The sequence below is a fragment of the Tuber melanosporum genome (assembly GCF_000151645.1).
Source record: "Tuber melanosporum whole genome shotgun sequence assembly, scaffold_50, strain Mel28".
NCBI classification, from domain to species: domain Eukaryota; kingdom Fungi; phylum Ascomycota; class Pezizomycetes; order Pezizales; family Tuberaceae; genus Tuber; species Tuber melanosporum.
This window is the reverse complement of record NW_003299096.1, coordinates 544,622-565,418: the sequence shown is the minus strand read 5'-3', so window position 1 is coordinate 565,418 and position 20,797 is coordinate 544,622. Positions and strand designations below refer to the sequence as shown.

The 20,797-nt window shown below is 44.0% G+C and overlaps 1 protein-coding gene; it reads left to right on the top strand.

The window, feature by feature from the left end:
- Window positions 1-17,685: 17,685 nt before the first annotated feature.
- GSTUM_00008980001 (uncharacterized protein) lies at window positions 17,686-18,409 on the top strand (the record flags this gene model as incomplete). XM_002840415.2 has 2 exons in its annotated part: window positions 17,686-17,868; window positions 17,942-18,409. 2 exons carry the CDS (start codon window positions 17,686-17,688, stop codon window positions 17,966-17,968), a joined length of 210 nt encoding a protein of 69 aa, XP_002840461.1. The 3' UTR covers window positions 17,969-18,409.
- Window positions 18,410-20,797: the final 2,388 nt, after the last annotated feature.

Here is a 20,797-nt window from a genome sequence, read left to right as displayed (position 1 = left end):
GCCATTCCTGAACCGCCACAAAGCTATAATCAGATGTGGGGAATCAACCATCGATTTCCCAGATCAGAAGGTCAGAGTCTCATGCAAGCCAACAAGCGGAGAGTACCGAGCCGCAGTCTGTGAAGCAACTACCCAAAAACTATTGGATGAATACTCTGATGTTTTCCCTGATCAAATACCTGAAGAACTACCGCCTATGAAAGAGGTGAACCACCACATCCGCCTTCGAGACCCCTCCAATCTCAAGAACCAACCCACGTACTCTATTCCTGACGCATACAAAAGCCCACTTTGCGATTGGATCAACCAACAACAAAGAAGAGGAGTCATCTACCGGGCAGAAGCCCCAGGTGCCGCTCCTATGTTTGTTCAACCCAAAGCAGATGGCAAAAGAATCTGCCCCTTGGTTGATCTCAAACTATGGAATGAAAACACAGTTATGGACAGCTCCGCTATCCCAAACCAAACCCAGATCCTAAATGCAGTTGGACGGGCTAGATTCCGAAGTAAGATTGACCTAAGCGATGCCTACTTCCAAACAAGGTTAGACCCAGAAAGCGAACGCTACAACAGTTTCAAAGCACCCTTTGGAAGTTTCATTAGCCGAGTTATGTTACAAGGTGATATGAATGCGCCCGCCACCTTTATGCGAATTATGGAAAACCTCCTAAGCGAATACCTCCACCATTTTGTTTGGGTCTACATTGACGATATTCTCATCTTCTCGAACACCGCAACAGAACACGCCTACCACATAGGTTTGGTTTGTACCAAACTTAGGGAAGCTAAATTCTACGCTAGCAGAAACAAATCAATCCTGTTTGCCGACAAACTCGATATTCTAGGACATGTTATAGATGATGAAGGAATACATGCAGCCCCAGGAAAAATAGCCTGTTTAACGGAATGGTCGACACCCCGGAATCAAAAGGAACTCATGCGATTCCTAGGACTAGTCAACTATATTGCCCCGTTCCTACCACACCATGCCAATGTGACAGCGCCGCTCACAGACCTTACCGGCAATGCAGAATTTGTCTGGACCCACACTCATGACCAAGCCTTTACCAACATCAAGGAATTGATAAAGAACGCCAACGTTATCCAACCTATCGACAATAGTAAACCAGAACCGATATGGTTGATTACTGATGCATCGGATGTTGGAGTTGGAGCATGGGTTGGGCAAGGGGCCTCCCATGAAACGGCAAGGCCGGCGGCATTACACAGCAGGAAGTTCACTAACTCACAGATGAACTATGGAACAACAGACAAGGAAGCCCTTGCTGTGATTGATGCTCTCGCCGCTTTCAACCACATCCTGATGGGCAATACCTTCACTATTGTTACCGACCACCAACCTCTCACTAATCTTAAAACAGAAAGGATACCAGGAAGAAGAAGAACAAGATGGATAGGTGAAATCAGCAAATACGATGCAAAAATTATCTACACACCTGGAAGAATGAACTATTTAGCTGATGCTCTCTCCCACCTATATGAGAATCAAGACCTCGCAAACCCTCCCCTTGTTCACGACCACACAAGACAAAGCGAGGACAGCCCTGATGACACCTCCTATGAACAAGAAACATCGATGGCTACTACCAGTTCTGCTACTCCCTCCAATCCTTTCTCTTACACCATGTACAGTGCTGCCGGAACAGAACGAGGAAAGGACATTGATAAAGAATGGAAAGATAATTGCACGCTCTGCAGCACACCTCCTCACGAACTTGAACAAAGCAGACTCCACTGGTCCCACTATTATCATGACACCTGCCCTTTTCACCAGACTTAGATCAAGTTCGGCAACAGATACCAGCGACCGTACTATATGCCTGCTGACGATTCCAAAGACACCAGCTTCGACACCATAGAAGGAGCAGAAGAGATGATCAATGAAGATGAATCGACCCAACCTCCTCATACCCTTAATCCTGTTCCAACACGATACCAAGGTCTCGAAGAACTCGAACAAGTAGCAGCCTACGTGGATGCAATATCCTATTTACACCCCCCACAGTTAGCCCCGCCATCCTCTCCTCCCGTAATCAAATCACGACCACTATATGGTGGACCCTTACGAGTATACAACAATGAAACCATTGTCTCGGTCATACCCCCTACTATTCCTGTAACGTGTTCGCAAGGTGCTAATCACGTTGTCGATAATAGATACGATAGTTGGCAGGTGGCCTGCTCTTCCAGAGAGGAGGCGAGAGCTGAGAACTAAAGGAGACTTCGTGGGTGTACTGGGGAACAAAGTAGTAACCGTTCAACCAAGTATATTGAAATACTGTCTGTCGAAGTCTGCCTTTTCTATCATAGAAACAAGCGGTCTTTAAATACACAAATCTGTTCATGTCTAGCATGAACGAAACTAATCAAAGGTATCAATCGATACACTTTGGTAAAACTCTTTAAGTATCAAAACGATACTTAAAACAAAACATAAAACAAAACCAAGTATCAAACGATACTTAAAACAAACCAAGTATCAAAGCGATACTTAGAACAAAACATAAAACAAAACCAAGTATCAAACGATACTTAAAACAAACCAAGTATCAAAGCGATACTTAGAACAAAACATAAAACAAAACCAAGTATCAAATGATACTTAAAACAAACCAAGTATCAAAGCGATACTTAGAACAAAACATAAAAGAAAACCAAGTATCAAACGATACTTAAAACAAACCAAGTATCAAAGCGATACTTAGAACAAAACATAAAACAAAACCAAGTATCAAACGATACTTAAAACAACCCAAGTATCAAAGCGATACTTTAGAACAAAACATAAAACAAAACCAATAACCGAGTACCTGTACCGGTTACATTCCCCAAAACAAAACACCGGTTTAAACAAACAAAACCTAATAATCATCAAAGGCAGATTCCAAGAAACTCATTGCTTCAGTTTCCGCCAAAAATTCTTCATCATAGGTATCACACCAGGGACAAGAGGAAACTCTAAGGAAACACTTAGACTCAAAGAAATCTAAATCACAGTAATCACGAATACCAGATTCGTGCTGTACATCAACCCAAGCATGATCGCAATCAGGACAGTAGTCAATCCAGAGGATTTTGAAGTAGTCTTCAAGTTGGATAACATCGCGGTTCAACAACAGTCCAACAACCTGTTGTCGCTGCCTCACATTGAGCTCCACATAGTTTGACATCGTTATGGTATTCGGATGGTGATTGGTGACTAGATAAAGTTGTCGAGAGCCTGCTCCATAGCTTGATTCTCCTCATCGCTGCTTTCAAACTCCGACTCAAAGTGTGGTGCCCAAAATCCATCTCTAGCTTCGAGTTCTGCGTACCATCGCTCAGTTTCTGGCATTGTAGGTGTCCAGCACATGGTGATGTAATTGATTGTTGGGGGAAGGGATTCGTTCGGCATGTTGTCTTTCCACCATTCGTTCACCATATCCATAGCGTGCTCTAGTCCCTCTAGTGGTTCCCAACTGTTTTCGCTCGTCGGATATCCTTTCCACTTGACTAGGAACTGATTATTTCCATGCCAAAGGTGGTGGTCTCGGATTTCTTCAATTTCCCATTCATCTTTCTTTTCAATGATGATAGGTGCGGGTTGAGAGTGGGTTCTTCCAGGGAACTTGGAGTCGTCGTTTGGGTGGAACCGTTTGACAGCAGAGGCGTGAAAGACTGCAGTATTGTGGCGGTACATGTGTCCATCCATCTGGACCGTGTAGTTCTCTGTATGCTCGTCAAAGGATATGACTTTGAAGGGTCCACGCCATCGGGGTTGCAGTTTCTTGCTGCGTCCAACATTAGTAATGAACATGTTACTGTGTACCATGAGCATGTCTCCTGGTGAGATGGGGATATGTTTACGTCGTCGTTTCTGGGCAGTAGTGGTGCTTTGGAATCGGGCAGCCTTAACAGCTTGGAAGGCATCGTTCCGGATTGCTTGGTGGCGGTTTAGATGGTCGTCAGAAGCAGGGACTGAGGAGTTCTTAAATAGCATTGTAGGTAGGAGGGGGTATTGGCGGCCAAAGACTGCCTTGTATGGTGACATCCCCAAGGTATCTGAAAATCCGGCGTTGATATATGCAGCGAGCTCAACAAGGGCTGGTTCCCAATTGTTTTGTCGTTCATTGATCATATTCCTAATTCCGGTCTTAATTTCGCGAATCTTTCTCTCTGCTTGGCCATTCGTCTCGTGATGTCCACGGGCAGCCATGATGTGGTTTATTCCGAGAGAGGTCAAGGTTTGCTTCCAGAATCTGGCGGTAAAGCGGGGATCAGCATCACTGACAATAGATAAGGGGTACCCGTGGGGGGTAAACAAGTATCGTTGTAGGTTATTCCAGGTGTCTTTGGAGGAGTCGGTAATCTTCATTGGAATTAACCAGGTGTATCCAGAGAATCGATCCACAGCTACCAAGATGGTGTCATATCCGGCGGACTTGTTGAATGGTCCTGCGAAATCGATGGCATAGGATTCAAATATTTCACATGGTAGTTGGAGGGTCTAAGCTTTCCCTTCAGGAAGTTGTGTTCGCTCCTTATTTGCCTGACAGAGTTCGCATTGTCTGATAAAATCATGGAAGTCCTTTCACATTTCAGGCCAGTAAACCTACTCTGAGGCATATTGGAGGTTGCGATCCGCACTATGGTGTCCTTTGTTGTGGATTTCGGTAATAACATATTCTCTAATAGTCATTCCATTGAACATATGGCCTTTTGGTATGTATAAGCAGTTTTCACCATAACGGGTGCTGGTATAGACCATTCCATTTGATATGTTGTAGGGGGCAAGGTCTCCATGCTTGGAGCTATCCATGGCTTTGAAGTAAATCGGGTCATGGCGGTATCCTGCTATCATTTGGCTTCGGAAAGAGGAGGTTAATTCTTCTGTGGTTGATCTAACATCTCGTTCATCCTCGATTAGGGATCCTCTTGTTGGTTCCATAGGAGCTTCCTCTTCCTCAAAGGTTTCGTAGAGTTGACGCCGATGCTCGGGAATAGTAGGGGGTATGACCGAGACAATGGTTTCATTATTGTATACTCGTAAAGGTCCACTATATAGTGGTCGTGAATCGATTATGGGAGGAGAGGATGGCGGGGCTGACTGCAGGGGGTGTAAATAGGATATTGCATCCACGTAGGCTGCTGTTTGTTCGAGTTCTTCGAGACCTTGGTATCGTGTTGGAACAGGATTAAGGGTATGAGTAGGTTGGGTCGATTCATCTTCATTGATCATCTCTTCCACTAATTCTATGGTGTCGAACCTGGTGTCTTTGGAATCGTCAGGAGGCATATAGTATGGTCGCTGGTATCTGTTGCCGAACTTGATCTCAGCCTGGTGAAAGGGGCAGGTGTCATGATAACAGTGGGACCAGTGGAGTCTGCTTTGTTCAAGTTCGTGAGGAGGTGTGCTGCGGAGCGTGCAATTGTCTTTCCATTCTTCATCAATGTCCTTTCCTCGTTCTGTTCCCGCAGCACTGTACATGGTGTAAGAGAAAGGATTGGAGGGAGCGGCAGAGCTGGCGGTAGCCATTGAGGGTTCTTGTTCATAGGAGGTGTCGTCAGGGCTGTCCTCGCTTTGTCTTGTATGGTCGTGAACAAGGGGAGGGTTTGCGAGGTCTTGGTTCTCATATAGGCAGGAGAGAGCATCAGCTAAATAGTTCGCCCTTCCATGGGTATAGATGATTTTTGCATTGTATTTGCTGATCTCGCCTATCCATCTTGTTCTTCTTCTTCCTGGTATCTTTTCTGTTTTAAGATTAGTGAGAGGTTGGTGGTCGGTAACAATAGTGAAGGTATTGCCTATCAGGATGTGATTGAAAGCGGCCAGAGCATCAATCACAGCAAGGGCTTCCTTGTCTGTTGTTCCATAGTTGATCTGTGAGTTAGTGAATTTCCTGCTGTGTAATGCCGCCGGCCTTGCCGTTTCATGGGAGGCCCCTTGCCCAACCCATGCTCCAACTCCAACATCCGATGCATCAGTAATCAACCATATCGGTTCTGGTTTACTATAGTCGATGGGTTGAATAACGTTGGCGTTTTTAATCTAATCCTTGATGTTGGTAAAGGCTTGGTCATGAGTGTGGGTCCAGGCAAATTCTGCATTGCCGGTGAGGTCTGTGAGCGGCGCTGTCACAGTGGCGTGGTGTGGGAGGAACTGGGAAATATAGTTGACTAGTCCTAGGAATCGCATGAGTTCTTTTTGATTCAGGGGTGTCGACCATTCCGTTAAACAGGCTATTTTTCCTGGGGCTGCATGTATTCCTTCATCATCTATAACATGTCCTAGGATATTGAGTTTATCGGCAAACAGGATTGATTTGTTTCTGCTAGCGTAAAATTTAGCTTCCCTAAGTTTGGTACAAACCAAACCTATATGGTAGGAGTGTTCTGTTGTGGTGTTCGAGAAGATGAGAATATCATTGATGTAGACCCAAACAAAATGGTGGACGTATTCGCTTAGGAGGTTTTCCATAATTCGCATAAAGGTGGCGGGCGCATTCATATCACCTTGTAACATAACTCGGCTAATGAAACTTCCAAAGGGTGTTTTGAAAATGTTGTAGCGTTCGCTTTCTGGGTCTAACCTTGTTTGGAAGTAGGCATCGCTTAGGTCAATCTTACTTCGGAATCTAGCCCGTCCAACTGCATTTAGGATCTGGGTTTGGTTTGGGATAGCGGAGCTGTCCATAACCATATTTTCATTCCGTAGTTTGAGATCAACCAAGGGGCGGATTCTTTTGCCATCTGCTTTGGGTTGAACAAACATAGGAGCGGCACCTGGGGCTTCTGCCCGGCAGATGACTCCTCTTCTTTGTTGTTGGTTGATCCAGTCACAAAGTGGGCTTTTGTATGCGTCAGGCATAGAGTAGGAGGGTTGGTTCTTGAGATTGGAGGGGTCTCGGAGGCGGATGTGGTGGTTCACCTCTCTCATAGGCGGTAGTTCTTCGGGTATTTGGTCAGGGAAAACGTCAGAGTACTCATCTAATAGTCGAAGAGCAGTCGTCTCACAGACTGCGGCTCGATATTCTCCGCTTGTTGGTTTGCATGAGACTCTAACCTTCTGTTCAGGGAAGTCGATAGTTGATTCCCCACACCTGATTATAGCTTTGTGGCGATTTAGGAATGGCATGTCTATTAGGGCATCGTATTTGGCTAAGTTTCCAACCAGCATTTCCTGGGGCGGTAGGACTGCAGAACCAAGTCGAATGGTCGCACTACAGGTTTTATGGCTTATGGATCGTGATCCTTTTACTGCCATATTGACTGGTATGGGTTGGTTAAGGTTTCGAGTAGGGAGTCCATGGACAGAGACAAAGGCATTACTGATCATATCTCTTCCGATTGCACCAGTGTCGAATAGGACTCGCGCCTTTTTGCCATTGATCAGGATAGTGCCTTCTAGAGCGGTGTGTGTTTTGAATGTAGCCGGAGGTCGAACACTGTTGCATTCCACATCGATGTATCCAATGTGGATCTCTTCATATTCACTGGATAGAGCGTAATTGCTTTCAATATTGTTGGCCGACGCCTCTTTCTTAATAGCCTTTCCTTTTCCTTTCTTCGTAGGGCAGTTCTTTGCCATGTGCCCTGTTTTTCCACATTCAAAGCATTCTCCCTTTTGCCGCCTCGATTCTTTGGAGGGTTTTGATTTCTTCTTGAAAACTAGTGATGTATCGTCTTCAGAGTTGCTGGAGGCTTTGTGTCGTGGCTGGCTGTTCCTATTAGAGGATGTCTGTGTTTTGTAGGCCTTGGTTTCACGGAGAATGGCGTCCTTTTGTTCTGCTCTAGCAATTATTACTGCAATATCATCGCCGTCTTCCTCGAGTGGTTCCACTTCTCGCCGGAGGGTAGGGTGCATGGTGTCGTAGAATCGTCGCTTCAGGATGTATTTGGAGATACTTCCTCTCTCCATTCGGTCCTTATACATTATTAGGTCCGTAGCCACATCGGTGATTCGCTTGACATGTGTTCCGTTAACTTGCTGGAGCTGGTTGAATTTGTCGTATAGGAGCTCGTTGGTTATAGAGGATTGGAATCATCCTTGCAAGTAATCGAGAACTGTAGATCCTCTTAATCTTACATTCCCGCCGAAGTCCTTATAGCATTGGTGGTATGCGTCGGTTGCCTTTCCTTCACAGAATGATCCAATGATAAGTCCGGTTGTAGGGTCTTCCACATCTTTTCCTTGCAAGAGTAGGAAGTGTGACAGTTCTGTGGCCCCTCGTTCAAAGGCTTCAGGTTTGAGGTCTTTCCCTTCTCCTGTGAACTTCGCTGGGAGGTGGAGTTTAAACTTAGGGGGTTCAAATGCTGCGGGTGCCTCCTCTTCCTCAGGCCTTGCCCGAGATTTCCCTCCTCCAGAAGGTCCTCCTCCTGTGCTAGCCATATCTGATTCGCTACTAGATTCGGGGTCGTTTGGAGGTTCAAAGGAAGGTTTCTTTGCTGGGGTAGAAGAGAATTCTCCTGGAGGTTGTGTATCTTCCGTGTTTGGGGGATTGCCCGGCTCCTTAGTAGAGCGCCGGGGTTGTTTCTTCTTTGTAAGGTCTTGTCGTGGGATTTGCTTCCCACTCCTGGTCGTCAAAGACTCTATTTTGGGTTTTAGATGAAGCCCAATGTGCTCCGATTCTGCCGCTTCTCTCCGCTAGCGTTCAGAGGTGGATATCGATAGGTTGATCAGGCCTAAATCCGGGGACAGGTTCTTAACCACTTGCTGAGGTTAAAAAAATGTAACGTGTTCGCAAGGTGCTAATCACGTTGTCGATAATAGATACGATAGTTGGCAGGTGGCCTGCTCTTCCAGAGAGGAGGCGAGAGCTGAGAACTAAAGGAGACTTCGTGGGTGTACTGGGGAATAAAGTAGTAACCGTTCAACCAAGCATATTGAAATACTGTCTGTCGAAGTCTGCCTTTTCTATCATAGAAACAAGCAGTCTTTAAATACACAAATCTGTTCATGTCTAGCGTGAACGAAACTAATCAAAGGTATCAATCGATACACTTTGGTAAAACTCTTTAAGTATCAAAGCGATACTTAGAACAAAACATAAAACAAAACCAAGTATCAAACGATACTTAAAACAAACCAAGTATCAAAGCGATACTTAGAACAAAACATAAAACAAAACCAAGTATCAAACGATACTTAAAACAACCCAAGTATCAAAGCGATACTTTAGAACAAAACATAAAACAAAACCAATAACCAAGTACCCGTACCGGTTACAATTCCCAAGCATCGGCGTTAACTCTATGAAACCTTTGAGGAAGAAGAAGCCCCTATCGAACCAATAAGAGGATCCCTAATCGAGGATGAACGAGATGTTAGATCGACCACAGAAGAGTTAACCTCCTCTTTCCGAAGCCAAATGATAGCAGGATACCGCCATGACCCAATTTACTTCAAAGCCATGGATAGCTCCAGGCATGGAGACCTCGCCCCCTACAACATATCAAATGGAATGGTCTATACCAGCACCCGTTATGGTGAACACTGCCTATACATACCAAATGGCCATATGTTCAATGGAATGACTATTAGAGAATATGTCATATCCGAAATTCACAACAAAGGACACCACAGTGCGGACCGCAACCTTCAACATGGTTCAGAATATGTTTACTGGCCTGAGATGCGCAAGGATTTCCGTGATTTCGTCAAACAATGTGAACTCTGCCAGGCGAACAAGTAGCAAACACAACTACCTGAAGGAAAGGCACAGACCCTCCAACTACCATGTGAAATATTCGAATCATATGCCATCGATTTCGCAGGACCATTCAACAAGTCGGCAGGATATAATACCATCTTGGTAGCTGTGTACCGATTTTCTGGATATACCTGGCTCATTTCAATGAAAGTTACCGATTCCTCCAAAGACACCTGGAATAACCTCCAACGATACCTGTTTACCCCCCATGGGTACCCCTTATCTATTGTCAGTGATGCTGATCCCCGCTTTACCGCTAGATTCTGGAAGCAAACCTTGACCTCCCTCGGAATAAACCACATTATGGCTGCCCCTGGACACCATCAGACTAATGGCCAAGCAGAACGAAAAATCCGCGAGGTTAAGACCGGAATTAGAAATATGATCAATGAACGACAAACCAACTGGGAACCAGCCCTTGTTGAGCTCGCTGCATATATCAACGCCGGATTTTCAGATACCTTGGGGATGTCACCATACAAGGCAGTCTTTGGCCGTCAATACCCCCTCCTACCTACAACACTATTTAAGAACTCCTCAGTCCCTGCCTCTGATGACCATCTAAACCACCACCAAGCAATTCGGAACGATGCCTTCCAAGCTGTTAAGGCTGCCCGATTCCGAAGCACCACTACTACCCAGAAACGACGACGCAAATATGTCCCTATCTCCCCAGAGAGACATGCTCATGGTACATGGTAATATGTTCATTACCAATGTCGGACGCAGCAAGAAACTACAACCCCGATGGCGCGGACCCTTCAAAGTCATATCTTTTGACGAGCATACAGAGAACTACACTGTCCAGATGGATGGACGCATGTACCGGCGCAATACTGCAGTCTTTCACGCCTCTGCTGTCAAACGACTCCACCCAAATGACGACTCCAAGTTCCCTGGAAGAACCTACTCTCAACCCGCACCTATCATCATTGAAAAGAAAGATGAATGGGAAGTCGAAGAAATCCGAGACCACCGCCTTTGGCATGGAAATGATCAGTTCCTAGTCAAGTGGAAAGGATATCCAACGAGCGAGAACAGCTGGGAACCACTGGAAGGACTAGAGCACGCTATGGATATGGTGAATGAATGGTGGAAAGACAATATGCCAAATGGATCCCTTCCCCCAACAATCAACTACATCACTATGTGCTGGACACCCACGATGCCAGAAACTGAGCGATGGCATGCAGAACTCGAAACTAGAGATGGATTTTGGGCACCATACTTTGAATCGGAATTCGAAAGCAGCGATGAGGAGAATCAAGCTATGGAGCAGGCTCTTGACAACCTTATCTAGTCACCAATCACCATTCGAATACCATAACGATGTCAAACTATGTGGAGCTCAATGTGAGGCTGCGACAACAGATTGTTGGACTGTTGTTGAACCGCGATGTTATCCAACTTGAAGACTATTTCGAAATCCTCTGGATTGACTACTGTCCTGATTGCGATCATGCTTGGGTTGACGTACAGCGCGAATCTGGTATTCGTGACTACTGTGATTTAGATTTCTTCGAGTCTAAATGTTTTCTTAAAGTTTCCTCTTGTCCCTGGTGTGACACTTATGATCAACAAGAGATGGCGGAGTTTGAAGCCTTTGATTCTTTAGCCGATGATTTTGATGATTATTAGGTTTTGTTTGTTTAAACAGTTGTTTTGTTTTGGGGAATGTAACCGGTATGGGTACTTGGTTATTGGTTTTGTTTTATGTTTTGTTTTAAGTATCGCTTTGATACTTGGTTTGTTTTAAGTATCGTTTGATACTTGGTTTGTTTTAAGTATCGTTTGATACTTGGTTTGTTTTAAGTATCGCTTTGATACTTGGTTTGTTTTAAGTATTGTTTGATACTTGGTTTTGTTTTATGTTTTGTTTTAAGTATCGCTTTGATACTTGGTTTGTTTTAAGTATCGTTTGATACTTGGTTTGTTTTAAGTATCATTTGATACTTGGTTTTGTTATATGTTTTGTTTTAAGTATCGCTTTGATACTTAAAGAGTTTTACCAAAGAGTATCAATTGATACCTTTGATTAGTTTCGTTCATGCTAGACATGAACAGATTTGTGTATTTAAAGACCGCCTGTTTCTACGATAGAAAAGGCAGACTTCGACACACAGTATTTCAATATACTTGGTTGAACGGTTACTTCCTTGTTCCTCAGTACACCCTCGGAGCCTCCTTTAGTTCTCAGCTCTCGCCTCCTCTCTGGAAGAGCAGGCCACCTGCTAACTATCGTATCCTTTACCGATAACGTGATTAGCACCTTGCGAACACGTTACAAGTGTTACCTCAATTGCGATCACGCAAGAAGCTTGCTAAGAGAGTGGCAGATGGAGGAGGATGGGGAAGAAGAATTGTGGAGCGGATTACGCGACATGAGGTATTATGGGTTACAAAGCGCCAGATCCCAGAGCCAAGGCAAGGATGACATCAAAAGGTTATCTTGTTACTGGATGATGCAGAGACTATACTGGCAGTCCGTGAATATATTTTGAAAGCTGGCGATAGTAAGTTCATAGATCCCTTCCTTGACTACTAATCAATAAGACAGAATTAATATAAAGTATTTTATAGAAATCACCTCTCGCCATCGGGTCAATGTGATTGTAATCCACTGGCGAACCCTGGAACCCAGTGATGATCAAGACATTTCAAATGGATCAATGGAGAATGTTGTTCGTGATCTAGAAAAGGCAATAAATTCCACTACGGCTGCAAGATGGATGCGCAAACTTGGTTTCAAATACAAAGAGTATTGGAAGGGAATTTACAATGATGGCCACGAGCACCAGGATGTGAAAGACTATCGCAACAATGTTTTTCTGCCCCATATGGCACTCTTAAAGGAGCAGTTTCTGCACTGGGATGAAAATCTGAATGAGATTCCTAATCCTCTTCCCCTGTTGGAGGAAGTACAGCCTCTAATACTTGTCACACAAGATGAGTGCACCTTCAACTCAAATGATGGCAAACACTATATTTGGATCCATCCAGAGCACAAACTAATGTAGAAAAAAGGACGAGGTCAGGGTCTGCATGTTTCGGACTTTCTGACACTAATTGGATGACTTGGTGAAGGAAATGCTTGTGTCATCATGGAGTGTGGAGGGGATGAATGGTGGAATGGTGACAAAATACTCAACAAGATTGTGGAAAAAGCAATTCCTGCCTTTGAAGCACAATTTCCTGGCTGTAAGGCTCTATTTGCATTTGATAATGCACGCTTGTATTTAAAGTATGCCAATGATGCACTACGGGTTTCAGAAATGAACTTGGAGCCAGGTGGGAAAAATGCCAAAGTTATGCATAACACTTATGTTGTTGATCCTAGTCATCCAAACGGTGGATTTCTGCAGTCAATGGTTCTACCAAATGGAATTCCAAAGGGTCTTAAGCTTGTGTAACGATACCTCTCTTGATAGTTAGTTCTTGGCGATGGGGAACGATACTTCTCTTTCTGTCTTCTGCTTTCTTTGTCTTATAATAGCTATAGGCCTCTGCCTACGTTACCAATAGTACAAGACCTTTGTCTTCTATCGGGAATGCCTATCATAAGCTTTCTCTAACGCGTCTTCGTGAAGAACCTTTCTTGGCGTAACAATAATGTTGCAATAAAGATAAAAATCGTAAAGATGTTTTATATTTTAAAGTAATAAGTAGGAAAAGTACTTAGAACAAAGCGTGAAGAACCTATCTTCCTTGACCGCATCGACCTCCTTATATAGTATTCTTCCCACCCTTAGTCATGTGACCTAAAGTGGTCACATGTGCGAAACCAAATCATAACAAACTAGTCATGTGACCAAAGTGATCACATGCTTAAAACCCATGACCTCATAGCAAGGTCATGTACAAAACTCATAAACCAATCATAACACAATAAACAAGTCATATGACTCAACTGAGTCATATGTGCGAAACCCATGACCTCACAATGAGGTCATGTGCGAAACATAAATCATATGCGCAAGGCTTACCCGCAAGGCACCCTCGCAAGGCATACTTGTCAGGCGCACATCCCATGACTCATACTTGAGCCATGTGCAAAAGCATCACAAATCACACACATAACAAATCATATAACCCGAATAGGTCATATGCGCAAAACAATAACATACCTGTGACTCATAACCATTTGTCACGTGAAAACCTTTTTCATGCTAAGCCACAAAATCAACTACGCTTTCGAACACAATGCTCAATTCTATCCAGTACGGGAAAGTCCAGAATCCTCAATTCTCGCTGTTTGCAAGGTGGAAGCTGTTGTGCTCGTGTCTTCCTAGCAGCACAACCAGACTTTCAAAGTCAGAAAAGTCAAGTGGAGCAGCTCATTCTAGACGCAGGACATGAGGTCATATTTTATCCAGCATTTCATTGTGAACTCAATTTTATTGAGTATTTCTGGGGGGAAGCCAAGTGGTATACCCGTGAGAATTGTGGGTATGATTTCAAATCCTTAAAACGCCTTGTACCAGAAGCTTTAGCAGGTGTTTCAGGACAATTAATTTGGAAATACTGGGCACGTACAGAGAGGATCATGGAGGTATATATGTAACGTGTTCGCAAGGTGCTAATCACGTTATCAGTAAGGGATACGATAGTTGGCAGGTGGCCTGCTCTTCCAGAGAGGAGGCGAGAGCTGAGAACTAAAGGAGGCTTCGAGGGTGTACTGGGGGACAAAGAAGTAACCGTTCAAGCAAGTATATTGAAATACTGTCTGTCGAAGTCTGCCTTTTCTATCGTAGAAACAGGCGGTCTTTAAATACACAAATCTGTTCATGTCTAGCATGAACGAAACTAATCAAAGGTATCAATTGATACTCTTTGGTAAAACTCCTTAAGTATCAAAGCGGTACTTAAAACAAAACATAAAACAAAACCAAGTATCAAACAATACTTAAAACAAACCAAGTATCAAAGCGATACTTAAAACAAAACATAAAACAAAACCAAGTATCAAACGATACTTAAAACAAACCAAGTATCAAAGCGATACTTAAAACAAAACATAAAACAAAACCAAGTATCAAACGATACTTAAAACAAACCAAGTATCAAAGCGATACTTAAAACAAAACATAAAACAAAACCAAGTATCAAACGATACTTAAAACAAACCAAGTATCCGTACCGGTTACAATATAGATCAAATACTATTTATGGATCTAAGGAGTATGAAGCACTTGTACATAGAAAGTATGCCTCACATCGTTGTGTTAGTCGCAACCTGTAGTCAAACTGTAATTGGAAAGGTTCTTCAAGTTACTCAAAAACAATATCTTCAGTACTGTAATTACATAAACTTACGATATTGTATATTCTCTATGTGCTTTTCTCTTTAAAAACAATGATTAATTGAACTGAAAACATTAATACATTCTATATTATTATATTGTTAATACTTATCACAATCTGAGTCAGAATTTATGATTAGGTTCCCCTTACCCTGATTACATTAGGCGTCACATTTTGAACCATCGTTGGTACACATTTTAGTCGCCTCACACCATACGGTCGGGCCTGTGGATGGCCATGCTATCGATTTCGACCAGTGGACACGGTCTCAATATGGTAGGCATTGGATGGGCCTTCATCATGAATTTAACCCCGGTGGCGTCCACCGCATCCTACTAAGAGCAGTGACACCCTTACCACCTTACACAAGGGTTCAGAGTCTGGGGTGAGGATTGGGTTATTGCTTTTCTTCTTCGGGAGACTGCACCGGAACTTAGGACAGCAATATACTAGGTATAGAGTGACGGAGTGTTAAATTTGTAAATGGGGTATGATCTTAATAGCAATGTAGATTATACAAGGACAATATTAAGGAAATACTGTGAGCATGTTTAGGCGAGGAGGTAATATGTATGAAGGCAGAGATTGTAGTCTTCTAGGTGCTGAGCCGTTTCTACGGAAATGACGTCACCAATTGTCTTTCTTCTCTCCCCAGGAATAACTTTTCCTACCTAATTAATTCCCCGCCAACTTCCAGACCTCTGTATAGAAACGAAGTTGCTTTATCACTTTAACTTTCTCCACAATTTCCTTACTGGCTTCGGAATTATTCGCTTTGCATAAATCCATCCAGGCATATTATCGACGCGGCACTCTTGGATGTCTCGGGGTCGTGTTTAAACAGTGGACCCAGGCGTCCAGTCCATCTGTTTTTGGGCGCAGACGAGACGGACGGCAGTGCATGGAGGATGCCCTGATGGGCGGGCACATTGGCATCCGTCCAGACCAATGCCTAGGGTGGACGGGCGGGCCCTGCTGCTATCTCAAGATATGGAATGTTCCGGGTTCCTACCGATGACTTCAGGCGATGGCGAGGCCCTATAGTTGATAGAAGGCCCTACAGGTGATGGCAGGACTCTGCAGGTGATGGAGAAACCTATGATATTTTTTCCATTATATTAAAAGCCTGTAGGGTCCGGACGTCAACCCCTAGGACGGCCGTCTTCATGAAAGATGAATGTCATGCCTGGATACCAAATGTATTGGTAGTGACACCTCCCGGATTTGTCATGAGAGTTGCCGCCTCTCAAGCCATGGGTTAGATACGGTTATAATTGAGGGGAAGGCCACCGACCTTGATACTCTACCAACTCCCACACAACCTCTTATCCGACCCTCCCCCCCCCGCATACCAGTACGATCACCTACCCCTTTCACATCAACCTACACCGCCCTGCCTCTTAAGGGTGATCGGGCCAAGGAGAGTTACACTCAAGCACCATGACGCACCCTAAGAGCAAGAAGTTACAGCGGTAGTAGAACAAGAAAGGGTGGGAAAGGGGATCAAATCAGCAGATCGCACGGCTAAAAGCGCAACTCCAGGTCCAAGAAGGGGAATATGCGAAATTAAAAGCAGAGAAGGGGCAATTAGAACAAAGTTTTAATAAAAGGCCGGATGATGATGCGAGGAGGAAGGAGAGAATACAACCCCTAGATAAAGATGCCAACGATCAGACTGCCGGGGAGAAGACAGTATCCCGGCAACTTGAAACAATTATGAAGGGCCCAGCGGTCCCGATTGTCACAGCCGTGGTTATGAAAGCGATGTATAAAGAGGCGGCCGGGATCGCTAGACGGGATCGGAATCCCAGTAGGCACGATGCCTGCGTTGAAAAAAATTCGGAAGCTCCAGAGCGAGTTCCTGGGATTAAGGTATAAGAAGAAACAACAGGTGGTCGAGTTTGCTGATATGGTAAGTTCTAGTTTCCTTCCATATGTTGAACATAACCAAGCAACATTCTGCGCTCGCCCCCCCCACCCTTAATCCCCCTCAGCGCTTCCGGCGATCTCCACTTCACCAAGATGTTGGCACAAATCCTTTCTACTCGTCCAAGGCAAGGAGTATCCGAAAGCAGGGATTGGAAAGATCTACTCGGGTATTGACTTCAGTCTTGAGAAGGACAGGGTCTATGATGTCAAAACTCTTGCTGTTCCTGGATCACTCCCTTAAATTATCCCCCCCCCGATGGTATAGCTTCAAAACCACTGTCCGTCTCATTGTTAACACTGATACCCGAGTAGGGAGAAAAGTCTGTCCGTATACCAGTACAGGCGTTCGGACAAACTGACGGCTGGGATTTTCAGATACTTCTTGACTCGAACAAGTAAAGCTCATTGAGCTTCCTTGGTAGAGAGTGGGGGTGTGGTGGCTGCAGGGAGGAGGGGTTAGGGGGGGGTGTGACTTACAGTAGAATCTCTTGAAATCCATTATCTCTTGCATGTCACCAATATCCCTGTAAATCACAACATTCACCCAAAATAGGTTTAGTTTGGCAAGTTAATGAGTTTTGACACAGGCAAATGACTCTCACTATACCTTGCTAGGAAGGCTCTGATCCTTCTCCCGGATAGGTTACTGAGCTAATGGGCGTAGTGGATTCCAAGAGATTTTATGGTACGAGTACCAGGACTGGTAGTGTAGTTAGTTGCTAACCTTGTGTAGCAGCCGGAGGTGATGGCGGAACGAAACACTACCGCCCATAAGGTAACGGGCGGCGACGTGGTGGCGATCCTCCTATATATTGCTGGAAGAAACTGCGCCCAGTTCTCGAGCGGGGATTCAGGTCTCTCTAGAGAATATCTCCGAACAACTGGCCAAATGCAACTCTCGAACAGAGGTTGCTTGAATTTCGCAATTGTAAGTTTTCTCTCTTCCCCTCTTACCGGTATATTAATAGTTGTTTATCTAGTTGCTAATTGGGATGGGATAGGTACCGATTGCGAACTTGATGATCTAGGCTAGTAGCCTGTCACCCGTTACGGTCCCCGATCTCCGACCTAGTTGGTGGCTCTCATACCTCTCTCTCCTTTCCCTTACGATCGCTGTTTGAGTAGCCAATACCACTCCTCCCCAGCTGCTAATACCATATGAGGTGGCTATTGAAGGTTCTAGATCGATGTTAGTTGATTGAGATAGATTGTGGAGGTTTCGGGAGTCTGGAAGTGAGTTTAGAGGTTCAATAGTTTGGTGTGGAGGTTCAGAGATTGACAGGAGATTCTCCGGACATGTATTTCCTTTGTTATCACGGGAGTGTATGGAGGAAAGGGTAGCATGCTTGGAGAGATACGGATAGGTGTGGTTATTCATGGAATGGTGAGGATACATTGTTTATGTTTTACTTATACACCTGTCTTTACCGTTAGTTTAGAGAAGTAACAAACGAAGTTGTTTTTCCTTACCTTATGCTCTTGTGCACGTTCTACCACAGCTCCCACATAGTCCTTTAGTTTCTCTCTATCGCTGCGCGAGTCAATCATTGACTGATATACCCATTTACAAGAGTTGCCTGATACTGTTGCACGGGTTGTGGCTGGGATGGTGTGTACAGTACTCGTACAAGCATTTTATTATTTTTATCTCTTTTTTTTTGCTTTTCTTCCCCGATTCTTTGTATTTTTGTATTTTTGTTTCTTTTTGCCTTAAGTGTCTTTTGTTATTACACAGTTCTTGTACAAAAGTCATCGTTGGTGGGCCCAAGTATGATATCATACCTGATAAAACAAACCAAAATGGTCAGAATTCGGAGCCACGGAATTCGCGATTTGCACCACCGCCTCTTAATCAATTAAAACAAAAAAATATATCAATAGATAACTGAAGACATAGTGGTTCTGAAATTAATATTTCTATAACAAACCTGTTGGTTCCACAGGCAGCTCTTGCCTATTGGTGAGAATGATTTCAAAGCTGAACTTAAGTGCAAAGAATTTGTATGGGCTCTTATATAAAAAGATACCTGTTTTGACAATCGCCAACTTCACATCACTATAGCTCAGGCAATATTGCACCACCATACACTTCAAAATTTAAATACTAGGCTTAAAATACCCAAAATCACTGTTTTGCGAATAATTTACTCACTTCAACAATGGATGGTTGAGTTCTGATGCTGTGAAAAACTGCATTTCTGGTGTAAAAGTGGCCATTAGCAATGACTTTTGTCACCGTATTTTCAGTATCTGGGTATTTCCTGTAAATGAGTTTTTATTTGTATTATTAAATTAGTTAAGACGGTGGAATTGTTTCTGCCACTATCTTGCATTAATAGAGTTATTCAGATGAACTAGCCCATCAAACCAAAGAACCATAAGAGAAACTGCTAACAAATGAGCAGCGACTTGAAGATAGGAAAGATGTAGAAGAAACATCCTTCAGCACTAGTTCTCGGGCGGGAAGAACCTTATGGACCGTACTCATGTATGATATCATACTTGGTTGCACAGAGGACTTGGGGAAGGGACAACCCTATCTTTATCTTCCCAAGAAGAGGATAACAACCTTCAACAATATGCAGATACCCCTCTAGAACCGCCGCATAATTCATGACTTTACACCGCAAAGAAACATCGTCTCAGACAATTCGGTAACCCAAGCGAGGTCCATGTTAATTGCTGGCCATCCTGCCCTTTTCACCTGTATCATCTGGCAACACCACTTGCCTTTTCTTCCGTTCAGCAATGGCGCAAGATGCGATACCACAAAGGAGTCTCTATTTCAGGTATGATACCGTACCATCACCAGCAACAGTTGCCACCGCTGATTCCCTTCCGGAAGAGCAGCCAGGAAAAGGAGCACGGACGGCTTCAAGTATGCTTGTACAGTACCGGTCTACTTTTGTATGCGTCGACGTGTATGTTGGGTGCCCTTTTATTTGTTTTTGCTCCGCCAATCTAAACAAGTGCCGCCAAACCATTCTCCTACTTATCCTAGACCTCAGAATGTGAACGAACGAACGAAGTTATGATAGCGACATGCGGCAATACGGTAAAGGGTATTTAATGGTTAGTTCCATAGGAGCAGCCAATAAAAAGCAATCTTTAAACAACGTGGGTTGACAGCCCGTTTCACCTACCATTAGGCAAGGACAAGATAGTTTTACAATCTCTAGTATCCTTAGTTCTCTGCCATCTCTGGAAGAACACACATTCGTCCTCTCCACACTTTGGGCATGGTTTCATGGACCTTGGCAACCATCCACTTATTACTTCCTCTAGCCACTCTCCATCGCAGAACCCCAAATGATTGGGCAATGTTGTATGTTGTTGGAGTTGTCTCCTGTGCGAATGCCTGTGTTTTATTGTATTTTCAGATCTCTTAGAAGGGGACGGGGGTGACCTTTCTTTTTCCCGGTTTTCGACTACATATAGCATATTGCTCAATTATTTGAGGTTTTATGGCCATAGATGGAAGCCAAACTGTAGCATTAGATCAAATATCCATAGCTACACCAGCAGCTTCACCCATAGACCCTCCAGGGGTCTTTCTAAATAATATTATACTTTTAGCGAGTTTTTAAAGTCTCCGGAATAGGATTCAAATAAGTGATTCGGTTACGTGATAACTTTTAGCATAACAAGGGCCAGATTTTTCATAGGTTATCATAACCTAGGCTTGAGGTCTGTAACTCACATTCCGAAGACGACTTTAAAAATCGGCTATATAGTACAGCTGTTTTCCTCTAGATGGGTGGTTGGGCATGTGCGGCAACGGTGCGATACAGTATAGGGCAATATTACCAGCAGGCCTCATAAGGTTCCAACTTGATGGAGCCCAGGGGATCAAGTCA